The sequence below is a fragment of the Anoplophora glabripennis genome, unplaced genomic scaffold (assembly GCF_000390285.2).
Source record: "Anoplophora glabripennis isolate ALB-LARVAE unplaced genomic scaffold, Agla_2.0 scaffold61, whole genome shotgun sequence".
In the NCBI taxonomy this organism is placed as follows: Eukaryota; Metazoa; Arthropoda; class Insecta; order Coleoptera; family Cerambycidae; genus Anoplophora; species Anoplophora glabripennis.
This window is the reverse complement of record NW_019416237.1, coordinates 1,448,079-1,464,988: the sequence shown is the minus strand read 5'-3', so window position 1 is coordinate 1,464,988 and position 16,910 is coordinate 1,448,079. Positions and strand designations below refer to the sequence as shown.

Below are 16,910 nucleotides of genomic sequence, written 5' to 3'. Positions count from 1 at the left end.
TATAATATATAACATATTGTAACAAGTAGAAATTGAAGTAAGAGTTTTAAGTATAACATCTAATAGAAATTAAGTTGAAGTACAATAAATAATGACATATTAGATATATGGTGACAAGATAGTAAAGATGATTTGGTTGACAGCGGGATGAAATTTTGACAGTATAATATAATAGTAGAATGAAATCTCTGTATAAAGGAATCAAAAGTGTCTATAAAAGATGGTAATGTAGTAAAAAAAGAATAAAAGGGTATTAAATTTGGTAAAGGAGAAATGTATAAATTATAAAGGTATATGATGGGTTGAGATTGAATACGATATATCCAAAAACATTGTAATTAGATATGAGTGCGGTGAAAGAAGGATAAAAAAAGTGGTGACCAAGGGAGACAGAAACAATAAATAGTGAGAGGAGAATCAAGAAATAAAAAGTCAAATTAGAAGATATTCAAATTGTAGCCATTAGTTCTAAATCAGAAGAATTGTAATAAAATACAGAAGATTAAAAGAGAATCCTATAAAATACCAAGAAAAGAACAAGTATTGAAGAGAAGAAGAGTGGTAGAGAAAAACACAGCACGGCATCAAACACAGAGGCATTGTGGGACAGTTAAAACCAAATAAGAAAGAAGCAACCAGGTAGAGTCAGGAAATAGGAAAGAATTTATTCGGCAGAAAGGAAAGTCGGTTTAAATCTAAACTGACAGATAAATCAAGAGAATTATAATAATGTCAGGTAATTAAAACATTATTTTTCATTGTCGTAGACACATAGAAAAGGAAAGGCCAGGAGAGGTGACGCAGACAGTGGCAATCTACGGAGTGGAGTAGCAAACAGAAGGAAGAAAAGACAAATTGGAGGAGAGTTCAAAGAAGGAAAGGAAGGATAGGATACAGGAAGGAGAAGACAGGAAGGACATCACGAGTAAGAAAACACAGACAAAAAGACAACAAAGTGTAGTATAGGTAATCATAAACAAAAATTGTATAGAATAAGGAGTTAGAATTCAGTAAGCTCAGGTTAGATAGGGATCTAGGAAAGATTTTTATAAATTTATACTCTGTTGGTATAATACACGAAGTTCAAACTCAATTAAACACTCCTATTTTATTTTTTTTACAAAAACAAAGAAACAAAATGAATTACCTAATAACTTTTTCTTCATAATAAATTTCAATAGCTTTCGAACCGACTACTGAGATGTCAACATGCTCTATTAAAATTTTTTAAAGTATAATTAAATTATAATTTGAGAGTAATTTTTTTAAAAAAGTATATTAAGAATAAATTTATATTTAAAAATTAAAAATCAAAATTAAGTGCAATATTAAAAGAGCTAGTTTGGGGTAAGTATAGAACATAATTTCTTATAATAGTTTTTAAGAATACTATAGGAAAAATCAAAATTTAAATAATTTAATACATTTCACATATAAAATCGATCTTTATAATACTATAAATTGGCGCCTAACACTATTTTTTAAATTCATTACACATAACAAACAAAATTAAATTATCATAAATATAACACAAAAATATATAATTATTTATAGTATTATAATATAATACATAATATATAATAAAAAATATATATAATTTGGCTATGTTATTGAGAGCACCCTGTATGAGTGAAATTAATGAAACTGCATGGAAAAATTAATTAAAATGATGAAAAAATACCTTAAAAATGTTTTCCACTGTTAATACAGGACACTGCAATGAATGAAATTTTTCGAAGTTTGCACCTATTTTATGAACACCTACAAAAGCTATAATAATGAAACTTTGTATTTAGGGTTTTGAGGTGTGATCAAATCGAAAATTCTATCCATTTCTTTCTTAAAAAAATACCTAATATGTTTTTTTAATTTTTGAAAGTCTTTTATTAATGATAGTAGGCCGTAGAAAAGATCACATCTCAAAAAATATAATATCAAAGAGTAGGCCTTTTTGAGACTACCACATGAAAAAAAGAGTTTTGGAAGTCGGCCAACGCCATCCTAAATATGGAGGTGTTCCGACTTTAAGTGACACACACTGTATGTGGATAGGACTGGATAGAATTTTTAAATTTTAAAAGAAAACGTTTATTATTTTCCATAATTGTATGATAGCTTTTTCTAGGTTTTATTTAATATAAGGTGTATTAAATGAAGAAATAGAAAAGCTTCAAGATAATTTTGAAAATATAATGATTGTACCAAATTAAAACCAAATTTTTTTCCCGAAGCTCTAGGGCCTATACTTTCTCTAATATCGTACCTCGCCGACCTTAGTGGGACACCCTGTCCCTGTACAATATAATTGTAAATTCACTTCTCATTTGGAACGTCATTGATGACATCAAACAGATAACACTTTTAACTGCAGTAACTTTACCGCATTTTCTTTCAGTGTAGTGCTTACACATTTTAAATACTATAAAGTAAACAAATCAGTCACAATATATCCCCAAGTAGGATGTTAAAGCCAGGGAAAGTGCTCGGATATTTAATCAAACACATCCAACCCGAATTGTTACGTGAGCCGGGTTATTTATTATATTGTTTATTTCCCTAGAAGGAAAGTAAATAAAGCCTTTAAAGTGAAAACGTGGGGAGGGGGCGTTATACACGAGTGGAAATTCTCAGTAGCGCGGCTCAGGTGAAATTTAGGACGGCGATTTAAACAAATATCTGTCAGCGAGCAAGTTATTGCTGAGGTAAAATACAATTCCGCGCATTCTTAATAAGATGGAAATCATTGTGACGCTATAGCTCTAGCCGGCGTAATGAAAAACCGCGATACGCGCTTTATGTAAATCGCGCGCGGCGCTGAAAGGGCCCGCCGAAATTTTCAGGCGTGGGGCCGGGCTGCTTACTATATTTTCAACGCCGTGAATGTAGAATTTGTGTAATTGCATGCCTGCGCTCCTAAGCTCGCCGAGAGATAACGCTGCCATTCACACCGGGAGGACTAATTTATGTGGGCACTTGATTTTTTGGGGAGATAAAGCAATATGAAGTCCGTAGGGTAAAATGGAGGTATGTCATACAGGGTGATTCATAAGTGGTGACCAAAAATGAAACCACGTATACTTTGGTGAATTTTAAGGGGAATCTTTCCTATAAAGTTTTTATCTAGGACGCTTCGTTAAGAAGATACACAGGGTGTTAAACTTCAAAAAAATATTTTTAATTTTTTTAAATAATTTAAAAACTAGTAAATAATGGTTAAAGTGCCCGTCGGCAAAACTTTTATTGATACATACTCTCTCCAAACATCTTATATAGCTTCATTAGGCCTAGTCTGACATCTTTTTCCTCTGTGACTTTTTTCGATTTTGGGGTGTTTTCCCATTAATTTATCCGAAACACGTCGTTTTGACGACATATGAAAAATGTATAGGTACTGTTTTTTTTAAATTGAATAGCTTAAAAACTTCAAATGAAACGTGAAAATAAAATTCTCTGACGAAAAATATGAGCCGTACAAAATGTCTGCAACTCGAACATGTCAGAAAAACTACTATAAAAAATATTAATAACCAGCTGATTTTCTCAAGATCATATCTTTAAGAACTCCAAAAACAACTTTTCATATTGTCTGACGAACATTATTTTGCGATTTTCCAGTCTGACGTGTCAAAGTTGTCGATTTCATGACTACAAAAAAATTATTAATAACCGTCAGACATTGAAAATTATACGCAGAAAAGCAGTACTTAATATGTGGTACACATCTCTGACAAATATATTGGGGCGTAACTAGAGTCTGACAAGAAAATTACATTTTTCAACAATGACAGTCCTATATTGAGTTTGTAATAATTATTACTTCAATAATCGCTATTCAGCTTCTTTACGCTATTATAAATAAAAACTATATTAATTAGGTAATTAATAAATGAATATCATGTATTTTATTAATATAAATGATTTTATAGGAAAAATTTCGAAAATTTTGAAAATAAAAAAAATATGAAATCAAAATAAAAAAATTATAAAAAAATAATTTTACTTAATTTTCGGAAACGCTTTCATTGTCATCCGTACTTTCTTCATATGTATCATCACTATCGTAATTGTCTTCTTCCTCAGTTTCAGAATGAAGATATTTATCATCAGCATCTGAAAATTTAAGTTTGTTTCTTTAGGATTAGTAGGATCAAATAATTTTTAATCAATTTTTTTACGTCAATTTTGCTAGGATTGAGCTGAAAACATGTTTGCGTACTACTTAAAGCCTTATGAATCAGGCGCTTTTCCGAAATTTTCCAATAAAATTTAGCTATGGTGAAAAAATCAGCTCGTTATTAATAAATACGGTCTTAATTTATTCTTGCGAACGCAAGGTCCAAACGTAGCTAGAAAACTAAATTAAAATTATTTTATTTAGTATTTTCATGTAAAGGGCTCTGTTTTAATATCAGACAATTTGTTTATCATATTCTAATTCTATATTCAATTTAAAAACCAAAAAATGTTGAAAAGAATTATTATTAATAAATTTTTTTAATGAAATGAAAAAATTTTCATGAAATCGACAACTTTGACGCGTCAAACTGGAAAATCGGAAAATAATTTTCGTCAGACAATATGAAAAATTGTTTTTGCAGTTCTTAAAGATAGGATCTTGAGAAAATCAGCTGGTTATTAATAAATTTTTTTATAGTAGTTTTTCTGACATGTTCGAGGTTGCAGACATTTTGAACGCCTCATATTTTTTGTCAGAGAATTTTATTTTCACGTTTCATTTGAAGTTTATTCAATTTTAAAAAAAAAAACAGTATCTATAAATTTTTCATATGTCGTCAAAACGACGTGTTTTGGAAAAATTAGACGGAAAATGCCCTAAAATCAAAAAAGTCACAGAGGAAAAATGTGTCAGACTAGGCCTAATGAAGCTATATAAGAAGTTTGAAGAGAATATGTATCAATAAAAATTTTGCCGACGGGCACTCTAACCATAATTTGAAATGGGGCACATGTATTTATGTAAACATTGTCCAAAATCTGAAGGCTGTTCCTAAAATTTGCATGCTCCATTGGCGGAGATACAAGGTATCGGTGGCATATTTTTCTAAATAAAATGTACGCCACTGCTTTACGGTAACAATCATGATATTTTCGAATTTGTCTTTCAATTTTCTACAAATTACTGCACTCTATGTTTTTTCGAAAAAAAACTAATTTTCGAGTAAAACTTAAAAAACCAACTGAAATCACTTTTACTTAAATGACATGACAAACACTATTATATATGACAAAAAAATACATAGAATTCCGTAGGTTTGGTCGGTGAGTGCAACTCCACTTTTTTTGTGTGCCATATATAGGAATTTGGACACTTTAGAAGTGATTTTCTCAAAATTAGTGGGTGCAATTCGATGTTCGGATTCGAGTTCAGCAAGTCTAAATATACAAAAATCAGAAGATTTGGTCCGAGTGCAAGACCACTTTTTTTGTGTGTTATTAATCAGCCTAAATTTGTCCAAATTTAATCTTATGCTCTAAATCGCTGTCTTCTATACTATCGTCCATGTAGACTGGACATCTATTGTGTAAATCTGATAGAACGTGATTCAATGTTCTTTTTAACGTTGAAGAAGCATTTTTAAATTCAAATGGTATTCTGAGGAACTCATAAGTCCATTACTTCTTCAAAATACCATTTTCTCAAAATCTATAATGCTAGGCACCCCAACCTAATTTGCGTATGACAAATGTACTCGGCACAGTTTTTCACAATTTTTTTTTAATCTGTCAATTCTGAACCTTCCTTTTCCACTATTGTCCATTTTGTTTGAAGTGATTCATACGGGAGATGACCATGTTTTATTCAAGCATGTTTATTCTTATTAAATTTGTTGTATTTTAGTTAATGTGCTTAAAGGCTGGTTTACTATACTTTCATAAATAAAACATGGTTTGTTTTATTAAGACTTATCAATAGAGTTCGGGACTCGGTCGGATGATCATAACCGTCGCGTCAGCCTTTCGCTACAGCGCACCATACGAAACTGATAATAACAGCAATTATTGGTTTCGCGTTTGCTTCGTGTATACGTGTTTTAATATTCTAATAATGTCGAACGCGCCAAAGGGTAAAAAACGACCTACGAAAATTTATTTATTTTTATTTATACCTACCTGTTTATTTATTTGTTTACGACGAACACGCCTATGACTAGCCGACAAAAACCCCGAACTCTACTTATCAACTTACTTATTATATGATATAATATTATAATATAATCCCTATGCATTAGTTTTATTTAACATTATTTAGATTCCATTTTCTTTACAAACTCAACTGGCAAAACTAGTTAATTATTCGTGTATTGCCAATATTAATTTATTTAATTAATGCAAATTTGTTTACTTCAGCGCCTTCCTCACGAATTTAATTAATACAACTGCCTTACATTTCCAAATTGCGGAAGAAGGGGCGAAATTTACTTGTAAATCAAACCGCAACTCTCCTCCTTATAGCGCTTAATGTTATCGCCGTTATTATTTTCCAGATCCACCGCAAGTGGCCCTGCATTTGGGTAATACCCTCAACCCGGAGGACATAAAAGAAGGGGATGACGTTTATTTCGAGTGTAACATCAAAGCCAACCCGAAACAGCACAAGATTACGTGGTATCACGACGTAAGTATGCCTTCCGGTAATGTTCACTAGACGCTCTTTGGAATTATTGACTCTTTTGACGAGGGGTTATTGCGGGGACACCTGGACGTTTTATTGCTAATCGTAACAAGTCTGAAACTTGGAATAAGGATAAGGCATTTCATATTTGCACTGTAACGGCTAAGCGCTAGGCTAATTTCGACGCTTTCAGGGAGGTTTCATGTATTCCCCGAGGAGGTAGACAAAAAAAACAGCTTAGGATGTCTTAAACTCAATATCTTGTTTCTTTTAAGAAGTTTAAGAGGACGTTTTTGTGATGTCAAATGATTTTATTTATGAAAATTTTTATATAGGCCATTTATTTAGCATTTAGTTTTTTGCGAAAAATCCAGTGAAGAACGATATTCTTCTATAAATTCCGGAGATTCAGTTATAACCTAATTTTATACAGGGCGTTTCATAATGATGTACAAATATTTTAAGGAGGTGTACTTTCAATAAATTTTTTCGATTCAAATCTCAAAATGGCCGAAAAAATAGCTTTTATTTTTTTTTTTCACGAAAACGGTTAAAATTTGAAATTATAATTTATTTTTTTGCTTCTAAACTATAAAGTGTACGAAAAACTGTTTCTAAATAAAACGTAGTATTAAATGCTATTTTTTTGTTGCAATTAACTAACGTAAAATAAAGTTATGAAAGAAATAAAACAAGGGCTGCTAGTTTCTTTAATTCAAAGACATAAAAAAACAAAAAATACTACCAAAAGATATCATTCAACTAGTTGTTAACGTATACCAAAATTCAAATTTTTAATTTTAACCGTTTTCGCAAAAAAAAAATAAAAGCTAATTTTTTTGGGCCATTTTGAGATTCGAATATTTTCTCAAGGGGGGGGGCTCAAATCGAAAAAATTTATTGGAAACCAGGTATTGTTTTGAGGGTTGCTTTCGCTGTACAGCAAAAATAAAACGCTCTCTCAACGGTACACATAAACTATTTTTATTGAAAACTAAGCTTGTGGAAAAAGACGTGTTGTCGGTTCGAATGTTTGGTGGAGAGTCCCTGTGTGTGGAGTCGGTCGTAGGTATATGAGTAGGCATCTGGTCGACCGGCGCCAGCCCGCCGTAGACCCTCCCTGGAACGTTGGTGCGTCCGGCGGCGCTCTTGACGTAATGTTTAAAAATGGGTCACTTGCGAACATGTGTACCCACAGTTTTGAAATCAAAAATAAATTCAAACTTCCATCCATGCCACTTTTATAGTATAAAAAGTAATAATAAGTATAAAAAATACATATTTTATTTTCCAATTAGTCTTTTCGTCACTATGTATACAACATGTACTCATTTGTTCCAAAAGATAAATTTTAGAAGTTATCCTAGTACCTACGTTTTTTATTATTAAATTATTTTTTTAAATAATCTCGTATCTTTATATTTCACAGACCAACAAAATTTAACTTTTTTTTTGGAAGCAGAGACTTGAATATATATTTCTGAAGGATTTAGGTGCGCTGAATCCGAATCTGGCTGCAGAATTGCTCTATCACGTCAGGTTTTTGAGATATTCTAACCTAATATGCAAAAAAACACTGTTTTTCGTCATATTTGAGGTTATGTAGTAATGCCATCTATTCTTTTTCAAAACACTAATACATTGAATCTAAAAGTACAAGGCTCCCTTCTTCGAATGCCGTTGAAATTTTTAAGCTTCTCAGTTTTTTAATATGCGAAAATCTACTAAGGATCCCTTAGACATCAAGCAGTCGATTGAAATTCAGAAACTTCATACCCATACGGTTTGTGGGTTTGGAGTTGGTGGGCTTGGAGTTTGTAAGTTTGGAGTTTATAGGTTTGGGTTTTGTGGGATTGGGGTTTGTGGGTTTAGGGATTGTGGGTTTGGGATTTGTGGATTTGTGGATTTGGAGTTTGTGAGTTTGAGTTCGTATGTAGGTTTCTGAGTATGAAGTTTCTGAGCTGCAATCAACAGTTTGCATCTAAGGGATCCTTAGTAGATGTTCGCATATTAAGAAACTGATAAACTTAGAAATTTCAGCATGTGATATCTCAAAGAAAAAAAAAAGATATTTGAGCAAACTCAACAGCATTCGAAAGAGGGAGCCTTGTACTTTTAAATTATATGTACTTTTCTTTTTAAAGAATAGATGACATTACTACATAACCTCAAATATAACGAAAAACAGTGTTTTTTGCACTTTTAGGTTAGGATATCTTAAAAACCTGACGTGATAGAGCAATTCTGCAGCCAGATTCGGATTCAGCGCACCAAAATCCTTCGGGAATGCATATTAGTGTGTCTGCTTCTTGACCCTTGTTGACCTGTGTGTAGAATATGATGTTATCTACGGTTGTAATAAAGTCCTACTCCCAACAGTTTATTTTCACCGTGACAAAAAGTAACGTTAAGTAAGCCATGTCAGTAACGATTTTCGAGCTTCAGCCGACTGGAGAATTAAAGTTTTGCGAAGGAAATAAAAAATAAATAAACAAAATGGGAAGGAACGACCGGTTGGCAGATTTAATAGCTGGACAGCAATAATTTACCGCGAAGAGTAGGAAAATGGTGTCTCCAGGGAAACATATCTTTCTGGCCGTAGTGGGGCTACTTTTTTAAAGCCTTCAAGTGCCATAACTCGTATTTAACCATATCTGCTTCAGATATACCTATTCGATGGGCTTTATTTGCCCTGGGGATCAGCCCCGCGGGCTATAATTGGACCATCTTTATGAACTATAAAAACCAGATTACGGGAAATCTTTATATAAGGCTATAAAAAAATCCTCGTTGAACTGTGACGCGATATGATACACGATAATCGCGGATGAATTCCAAAACAGGTTTTTTTTGAAATCATAAAATTTGTTCCAAAGTGTAGGTATTTATAAAAGTTAGAATAGAAAGTAGGTTTTTATTCATTTTAAATATAATCTAGAGACGTATTCAATGGTTAAAATTAATGCATTTAGTTATAGTACAGTCATTGACTGAAAATCAGCTGTAACCTCCGAATTCTTTGAAACTGCATGGATTTGCATGAAAATTTAGAACAAGGGTCGGCAACTGGCGGACCGCGGTCCAGATCCGGACCGCGGAAGGTAAAATACTGGACCGCCAAAAATTTTTTGAAAATATAAATTGCTCAAATAAATTATTTAAAAAATATTTTTTACGTTTGAGTGCCACCCTTATCATTTTTTCTAGTATTTTACAATTGTGTGTGTGTTTTGAGTTCTTAATGGTTAGTAANTAGAGTGTTGATGTTTATGAATATATAAGCCCTTCTTATATATTAAGCGAATTGATTAAATGAGGTCATACGCCCTAAAAACCCAAAACCGACTATAGTGGCTCTTACGCCATTCTGATATGACGCCCTCGATATATTATATAAAAATGAGAAAGCCTATTCTGTTCCGAAAAAATGTCATTAGTTTTTTTACCATAACTTGGTTAATTTTAAAGCTACAGTATCCTACAAAAAAGCATTTTAAAGATAATTTCAAGAGCTGTAAGATCGTTTGCATATAAAACCTTTCAAGTCCTTCGCTTTTAAAGGGAAAGGATCAAAGGGTTCAAGACAGGTCGTTTTTTCACTAAAATGGATACTTCAAGTGGTGATATCTCCTTTATTTTTTATGCTACAGGAATAAAAAAAGTAAAAAAAATTTGTTGAAAAAAAAAGCTACCGTTTTGTTGTCTATCATTTTTTACGCATCTTTCATAGTTTTAGAGTTATTATATAAATAAGGCAGTTTTTTTGAATAATGAAAAATACGTTTTCAACTTTTACCGTACATTATTCAAAAAATACGCATTCTAAACCGGTCTAACTTCAGGATCGTATGAAAAACACGGTGCAGCGTTTAGGTACTGCTCATTTCTTCATAAAAAATATGAGCAATCCATCTGTTTTTGACGATAACTCCTTCAATTTTGCTCTAATTAACTTTTATGTGCTCATTTTGAAGGTCTTTTTGAGTACTACAAAAAACTCCCGGAGCGTTATACACGTAAAATTAATCCTTTTTCCGTTATTTAACATTGAATACATCGATTCAAGTATGCCCCAAAACAAGTCCCCTTCCACTAACCATATTTCGCTTTGTATAGGACGTACAACACATTTTAAAAAACAACTTTCTTTGTTTATTTTTAACTACATTTTTTACATTTTATTTTAGCTACATTTTTGTTTATTACACTTTTTTTAAAAATGCGTAGTTTTTGAGTTATTCGCGAAAAGAACTTTGAAAAAGTGTTTTTTTTTCACTCAAAATTCCAAGTTTTCAATCTTGAATAACTAAAAAACTATTGATTTCTCGAAAAAATTCTTCGAATATTTTTTGCTCAAAATTTGATTCTCTATCGATTTCCAGCGTTATCTTTGAAAATAAATTTCCCACTCCCGAGAAGGGGTGTCAACCCCCAACAGGGGGAAGCGTCAATCAGCGCTATGTCACTAATGTTCATTGACCTTTTCTCTAACTATCTGCCAAATTTCAAGTCGACCGGTTCAGTTTCAAAGAATTCGGAGGTGTAAAGCTTCAATGACTATAAGTAGTATTAAAGAAAATCAATTCAACATGTTTCATTTCTAAACCGCTTGAGAAATTTCCAAAAATTTTGCTATGTTTTTAGTAAGCTGATAAGTAGAAAAAAAAACAAATTCGTTTGCGTAAATGTGTTTTCTATCCTTTACCGTTTAGCCACAATAGTTATTTACACCATATAGTCCTGTATATAGTGTAGCCAGGGGGGTCCCAATTGCCTCCTTCATTTAGATGGAGTTACTCTAGTGTTTTTTGTGTATTTTGAGCTGCAGAACACGAATTTTTTGGGTAGAAGTTTGCCCGGATGTCGATAAGTCTTTTATTAACAAAAAACTTGCAAAATACTGAGAACTTAGTTTTTGGCAAAATAAAAAGTATTTTCTCTTGCAATTTTTTTTTAAACGCATAGTTTTCGAGATAAACGCCGTTAAAAACTCGAAAAATGCAATTTTCAATTGTTAATAACTTCTGATTGAATAGGTATTTTGTAATTCTGCTGACGGCGTTTGAAGGTTCACGTTAAATACTACAAATTATGAGTAATTGCAGTGTGAAAGTTATGTTGCTGACATTTTAGGTAACAAAAATGAAATATCTAACAGGATTCTTTACAATGACACTTCCAACTCCAGGTTGTAGTAGTACGTCATATAATGCTGTTTTAATGGATCAGTCAGATAATACTGAGCCTCCGGTGACTGAAATGGAGCGGTCAAATGATTTTGAGGAAAATGTGACAATTAGTAAACGCGAGGGGAATAAGTATCCACATTTTATAAATGTTACTGAATGTAGTAAATGTACAATTACTATAAATATTCATTCATAATAATTAAAAAATGTAATGTTCATCAAATATTTCTATTTATTTGTTCATAAAATATGCATTTTTAACTCGAAATGTTTTTTTTCTCTAGGGAGGTAAGTTACCTCACTTACCTCCCGTTGTCCATGGCAACTACCACTTCTACGGTACAAATTCACTTACCTCCTTAAAAACAATGTATTAATAGTCATTTTACTATTGTGGGAGCAGATAAAATAAATTTTCTACTAGTGTGTTTTTGCATAAATATTGCTTCAACAAGTTAAAGTTTTGTTTCAATGTATTGCAAGATGTAAGTTTTATCTAAAATTAATTCCTAAGAATCAAATTTTAACTAGTTGTTTTAAGGCTTTCACGGTGTGTACTAATATTTAAAGTACGATGGTTTTACGAGTTGTTATGCCTATATATGTACCTTAGCTAGGAATCATTGACCTGCTCTTGTTGTTCCGTCTGTAGCGTATTTGAACTCAATCAGAACCGAAACGTTCATCAGGGAGGGCCTAGAATTCTAATAGCGGGTCAACCCCCACAGAGCCTAGACCGAAAGCAACAAGGGAAGGTAAAGAATTCCTTAGCTAAGAAAGTGAAAGGTAATTTTGTAACTCGCGGTCACGACCTCGGCATGAAAACCCGAGGAAACTTGGGGAATTTATGCTAAAGATTTCCTAATCATTTAACTCCGAAACGAAACCCTTCAGACATATTTACCAACGATATTCAGAGTTAGAATTATCCGAGGAACGCCCAAGTGGAGGCCTGCCTCTGACTGTTCGAGCACTCGAATTGGTAGAAACCATATTAAATAATCTTGAACGCTGGTTTCAGATGCGCAGTGGCATTTTTTTATATATTTGTATTTACCAGACCAAAGTAAGGTTTTTGCCCAGACCTACTCCTCAGTTAAGGTCTCCTTTGTTTATTACTCCGACGGATTCTCTTCTCATCTCACGGATGAGGATGAGAAACTGCTTTTTTTATTTTATTCCTACTACCTTACTAATAACATAATATCAAATTTGTTAAAAATAACTCAAACATTTTAAAAATTCAAAACGTAATTTTTTTTAAATTTTGGAAGCCCTGTTACTCGAAAAAACCTTATTTCAGCCATAGAATTCTAATGTTCAGAATATGAAAATGAGCTATCTAAAAGGTTTTGAATAATATTCATATACACTTTATACCAATTAATGGGATAATCTTTTTAGGAGGAATAACTTGCTGCCCTGATATGTTTATTTGACATTGTACCTATTAGGTATGTCACGGAAATTCGTTATCGTGATGTTTAGATATTTAGTGTCAGTCGTTTCTGATGCTGAAAAGAGGAAGTAAATCTCAATTCTTTTGGCCAATGTAAATTCCCAATGGTTCTTAGCAGAATTTATAGGTTTAGATAAAGCGTTAGTGAGAGAGATGGGCCTTTATATCGAAGGGGACTACACGAGACAAGATTGCTAGATTTGGTGAAATCCTTAACGACATACATACCTAGTCAGTGCATGCATAGTTTTTGGCAGTATACATAATATTTTTCACTAAATTACTGCAATGAAAAATTCAAAAAGGAAAATATTAAGAAAATTTCGACGCCACTGAATATTCTGATTTGAATAAGTTAATTTAATTTGGTTTGGTTTTCTAAAAAAAAGAGGTATCTTCCATCTTGTTACAAATTAGGCCGTTTTTTCTGAAAGATAAAGAAAACTACGTAATCGATTTCTTCTCTATCATTACTCCCTTGTTTGTATGTTTCTTTTATTGCAACTAGCTCTCTGTTTTTTTTTTAAATTTAGTAACGTAATGAGGTATGTCATTCATTATTTTGAATACATACTGATTTGCAGAGTAAAATTATCTCCTCTTAACTTAAAGTGTAAAAAACATATCAAATGGGAATGTATAACAACAGTAAGTTGTTCTAGCAGTCTATTAAGAGTACCGTTCCCATAAAAGTTTTCTAAATAAGCAAAAGATTTAAAATAATAATAGCTGAACTATTTGGGGTTAACTGAATAACAACAACTTTATATTATGACTGGGCTTAGTGCACGTGCAGAGTCTAGAGATCTTGAATTTTGCAAATTTGACCTCGAATTCGTGATTAGCGACTCCAAAAACCACCGTATACAACGTTTGGTGCAAATCGGTTGATTTTCGAAAACTTCGTCCGCCATATTGGATCTGCCATCTTGAGTTTTGCAAATTTAACCTCGAATTCGTGATTAGCGACTCCAAAAACCACCGTTTACAACGTTTGATGCAAATCGGTTGATTTTCGAAAACTCCGTCCGCCATATTGAATCCGCCGTCTTGATTTTTTAAATCCAACCTGGGATTCGTGATCAGCGACAAAATTTGTGACAATCGGTTAACTTTCAAAAATTTTTCGTCCGTCATCTTGATTTCGTCACCATTTTGAAATTTTTGAAATGGTCAAGATCATATCTGAACTTAAAATTTTCCTCTCTTTCCATTTCCGGGGTCAAAAAGGGGGCTCCCATTTAAAAAAATCGTATTGACCCCATAATGACCGCGTGGTCAGTGGTCAGTAGTCATGGCATGGTCATCATTGAATAGCCAAGGGAAAATCCTAACTTTCCCTATATTTGTTTTTTCCGGAAAATGCATATCTCGCGAGATTTTTTAGGATTCGCATACTTTTATGCCACCCTCAACAATTTCTCATACTGTCCCTTGTCAAGACGTTGAACGGTCATTTTTCCTACACAAATCAATATTAAATGATAAACGTCGCCGTTTCACTAAATAAAAGCACGTAGTAATATGTTTTAACTCCTTCCAATATGCAACGAAAACCTTGTCTCAACACTAAGGTTTATCGTGTAAGTGGTGTCATTTAAATTTAGGTATAGGTATTTTATCCTCTATTTAATCTTGCTCTTTGGTAATAGTACGATGTTGCGACATATTTTCTGTAAACATATTAATATTTTCATTCGTAATCTGACTACGGTCCTGTTAAACTCCGTGTCGCACTAAACCTAATTATGACACCTGACTATTTTTATTCTATGCCATTTATAAATGTGACAAATCAATTGTTTGTTATTGTTACGTTGAAATTCCATTAAACCATCATTTTCGACAATGTTTTTAAGTATCAAATCGTCAGGCAGTATAAATACTAACAATACCAAGTGTAACATTCAAGTTTCTGTTAACGTGGCATTGTTATGTCTTTAAACTACTTAGAATTTTTTGCATTTTGCACTGTTGACATTTCAGCTTAAGGCAAAGTGGGAGAAAAAGCCATATCTATTTTGAAACATGCTGAATTCAAATAAATAAAAACTTCGAGCAACCTTATTCAGGCAAATGACAGTCCTTTGTCTAACAAAATCGATGATTAATAGAATCCTCCATTTCCTGTTTGCCGACTTTTATTGGAGGGACGCAGAAGGAAGGCGAAGGGGAGCACGCGAAAGTAACGGGAAAAAAGCGTTATGTATAAAGCGAACAGTTAAAAAGAAGTTAATCAAAGAGTGATTAGCCCTCCACGGCCAACTTTATACATAAGTAAAGTTGGGAGTTAAGGGAACGTTTATGCCCGGCCAAAGTTACGACAGTTTGACCAACATTCGTTTCCTTAATTTAGGAGTTGAAGTTACGGTTTTGCATCTCTCTCCGACTAATCTCTGCGGGCCGGTCGACGGTCCTGTTTTTATTGTCATTAGAGGACTTAATTAGATATAAACTTTCCATTTAACTTCCGCAAAGTTATCGCAGATGTGTTTATTATAGCGAGGTGCCCGTTTAGACGAAAACAACTCGAGCGATTTTCTATTTAATTGTTACGCTACAAAACAAAGAAGTACTTCCTGTTCGTAAACAGGTATAGTCTTTTTGTATTGAATGTACTGTCAAATATATTGCTACACCAAAGTCTTTGAATAATACATACAGAAACTCCTGCCGTTGAAATCCTTTGTTCCGGTGGAATTATATATCCAAAGTGCGAAACATAAAACTGCGAAGAAATTGCTACACGAGGTCTGTTTAGAAAATAACCAAACTTTTTTAATTATGCGCCAATTGAGATATTTAGTGATATGCAGTTGGCAACATTGCGTTGCGCATAACTCCTCTGTAACCACATGTTCTTAGATTGTTGATATCTCATTTAGTTTTCGTGATAATGTTATTTGAGTGCCACGTGTTTAAGTGTTAGTGATGATTTTTGAAATGTGCAATTTTCTAGAACAACGCTACAACGTAAAATTTTGCGTTCACGTTCAGAAAGTCAAAGTGCCAAGTGCGCGCAAATTGCCGATCGGCTGTCAGAAAAATTGCTGAAAAGGTTAGCATTTCAATTGGGTTATGCCATGAAACTTTGACTGAAAAATTGAATATGGATTAGGGTTTGCAATCCCGCATTCCGCGTTACAGCATTCCAGCAATTTCCCGCATGTCAATGAGACCTGCGGAATTCCCGCATTTGTGCGGTAATTCCCGCGCGGGAAATTTTCGAATAGAACACGTCCGTTTAGCGACACAGCGCGTGGCGCGAGCGAGCGCCCCGTTTGGTTTGCGTGCGCATCCTGTTCCCCTGTGACAGCATCGAACAATCATCGATCTTTGCATCATTCAAACAAATTCCTTGATTCGTTTGTTTATTTTCGAGAAAAAAAGTGTTTACAATGTGAAATTTTATATGTAACTAATAGTTTTGTCTTCTTGTATGTTACTTTAATTATACTATACTGCCCTACTTCGGAAAAAGACCGTATATGCAGTTTTGTGACAAATTGAGATAATTACATTTTTGAAATCTATATCGCATTATACATTACCCATCTATAAATATCAAAAATATCGTTTTTGTTTCTTTAAATTTAAAAATTTGTACATTTTAAATTTCTAATATTGT

The 16,910-nt window shown here is 33.0% G+C and overlaps 1 protein-coding gene across 1 annotated transcript in view; it reads left to right on the top strand.

The window, feature by feature from the left end:
* The window catches only part of LOC108917711 (nephrin-like), a gene marked incomplete at its 5' end in the record, with an annotated part of 223,120 nt that overhangs the window by 174,216 nt on the left and 31,994 nt on the right, over window positions 1-16,910 (top strand). The window contains one exon of the mRNA XM_018724448.1: window positions 6,507-6,637. Coding sequence (XP_018579964.1) covers window positions 6,507-6,637 — 131 coding nt within the window. The remainder of the gene's footprint in view (window positions 1-6,506; window positions 6,638-16,910) is intronic.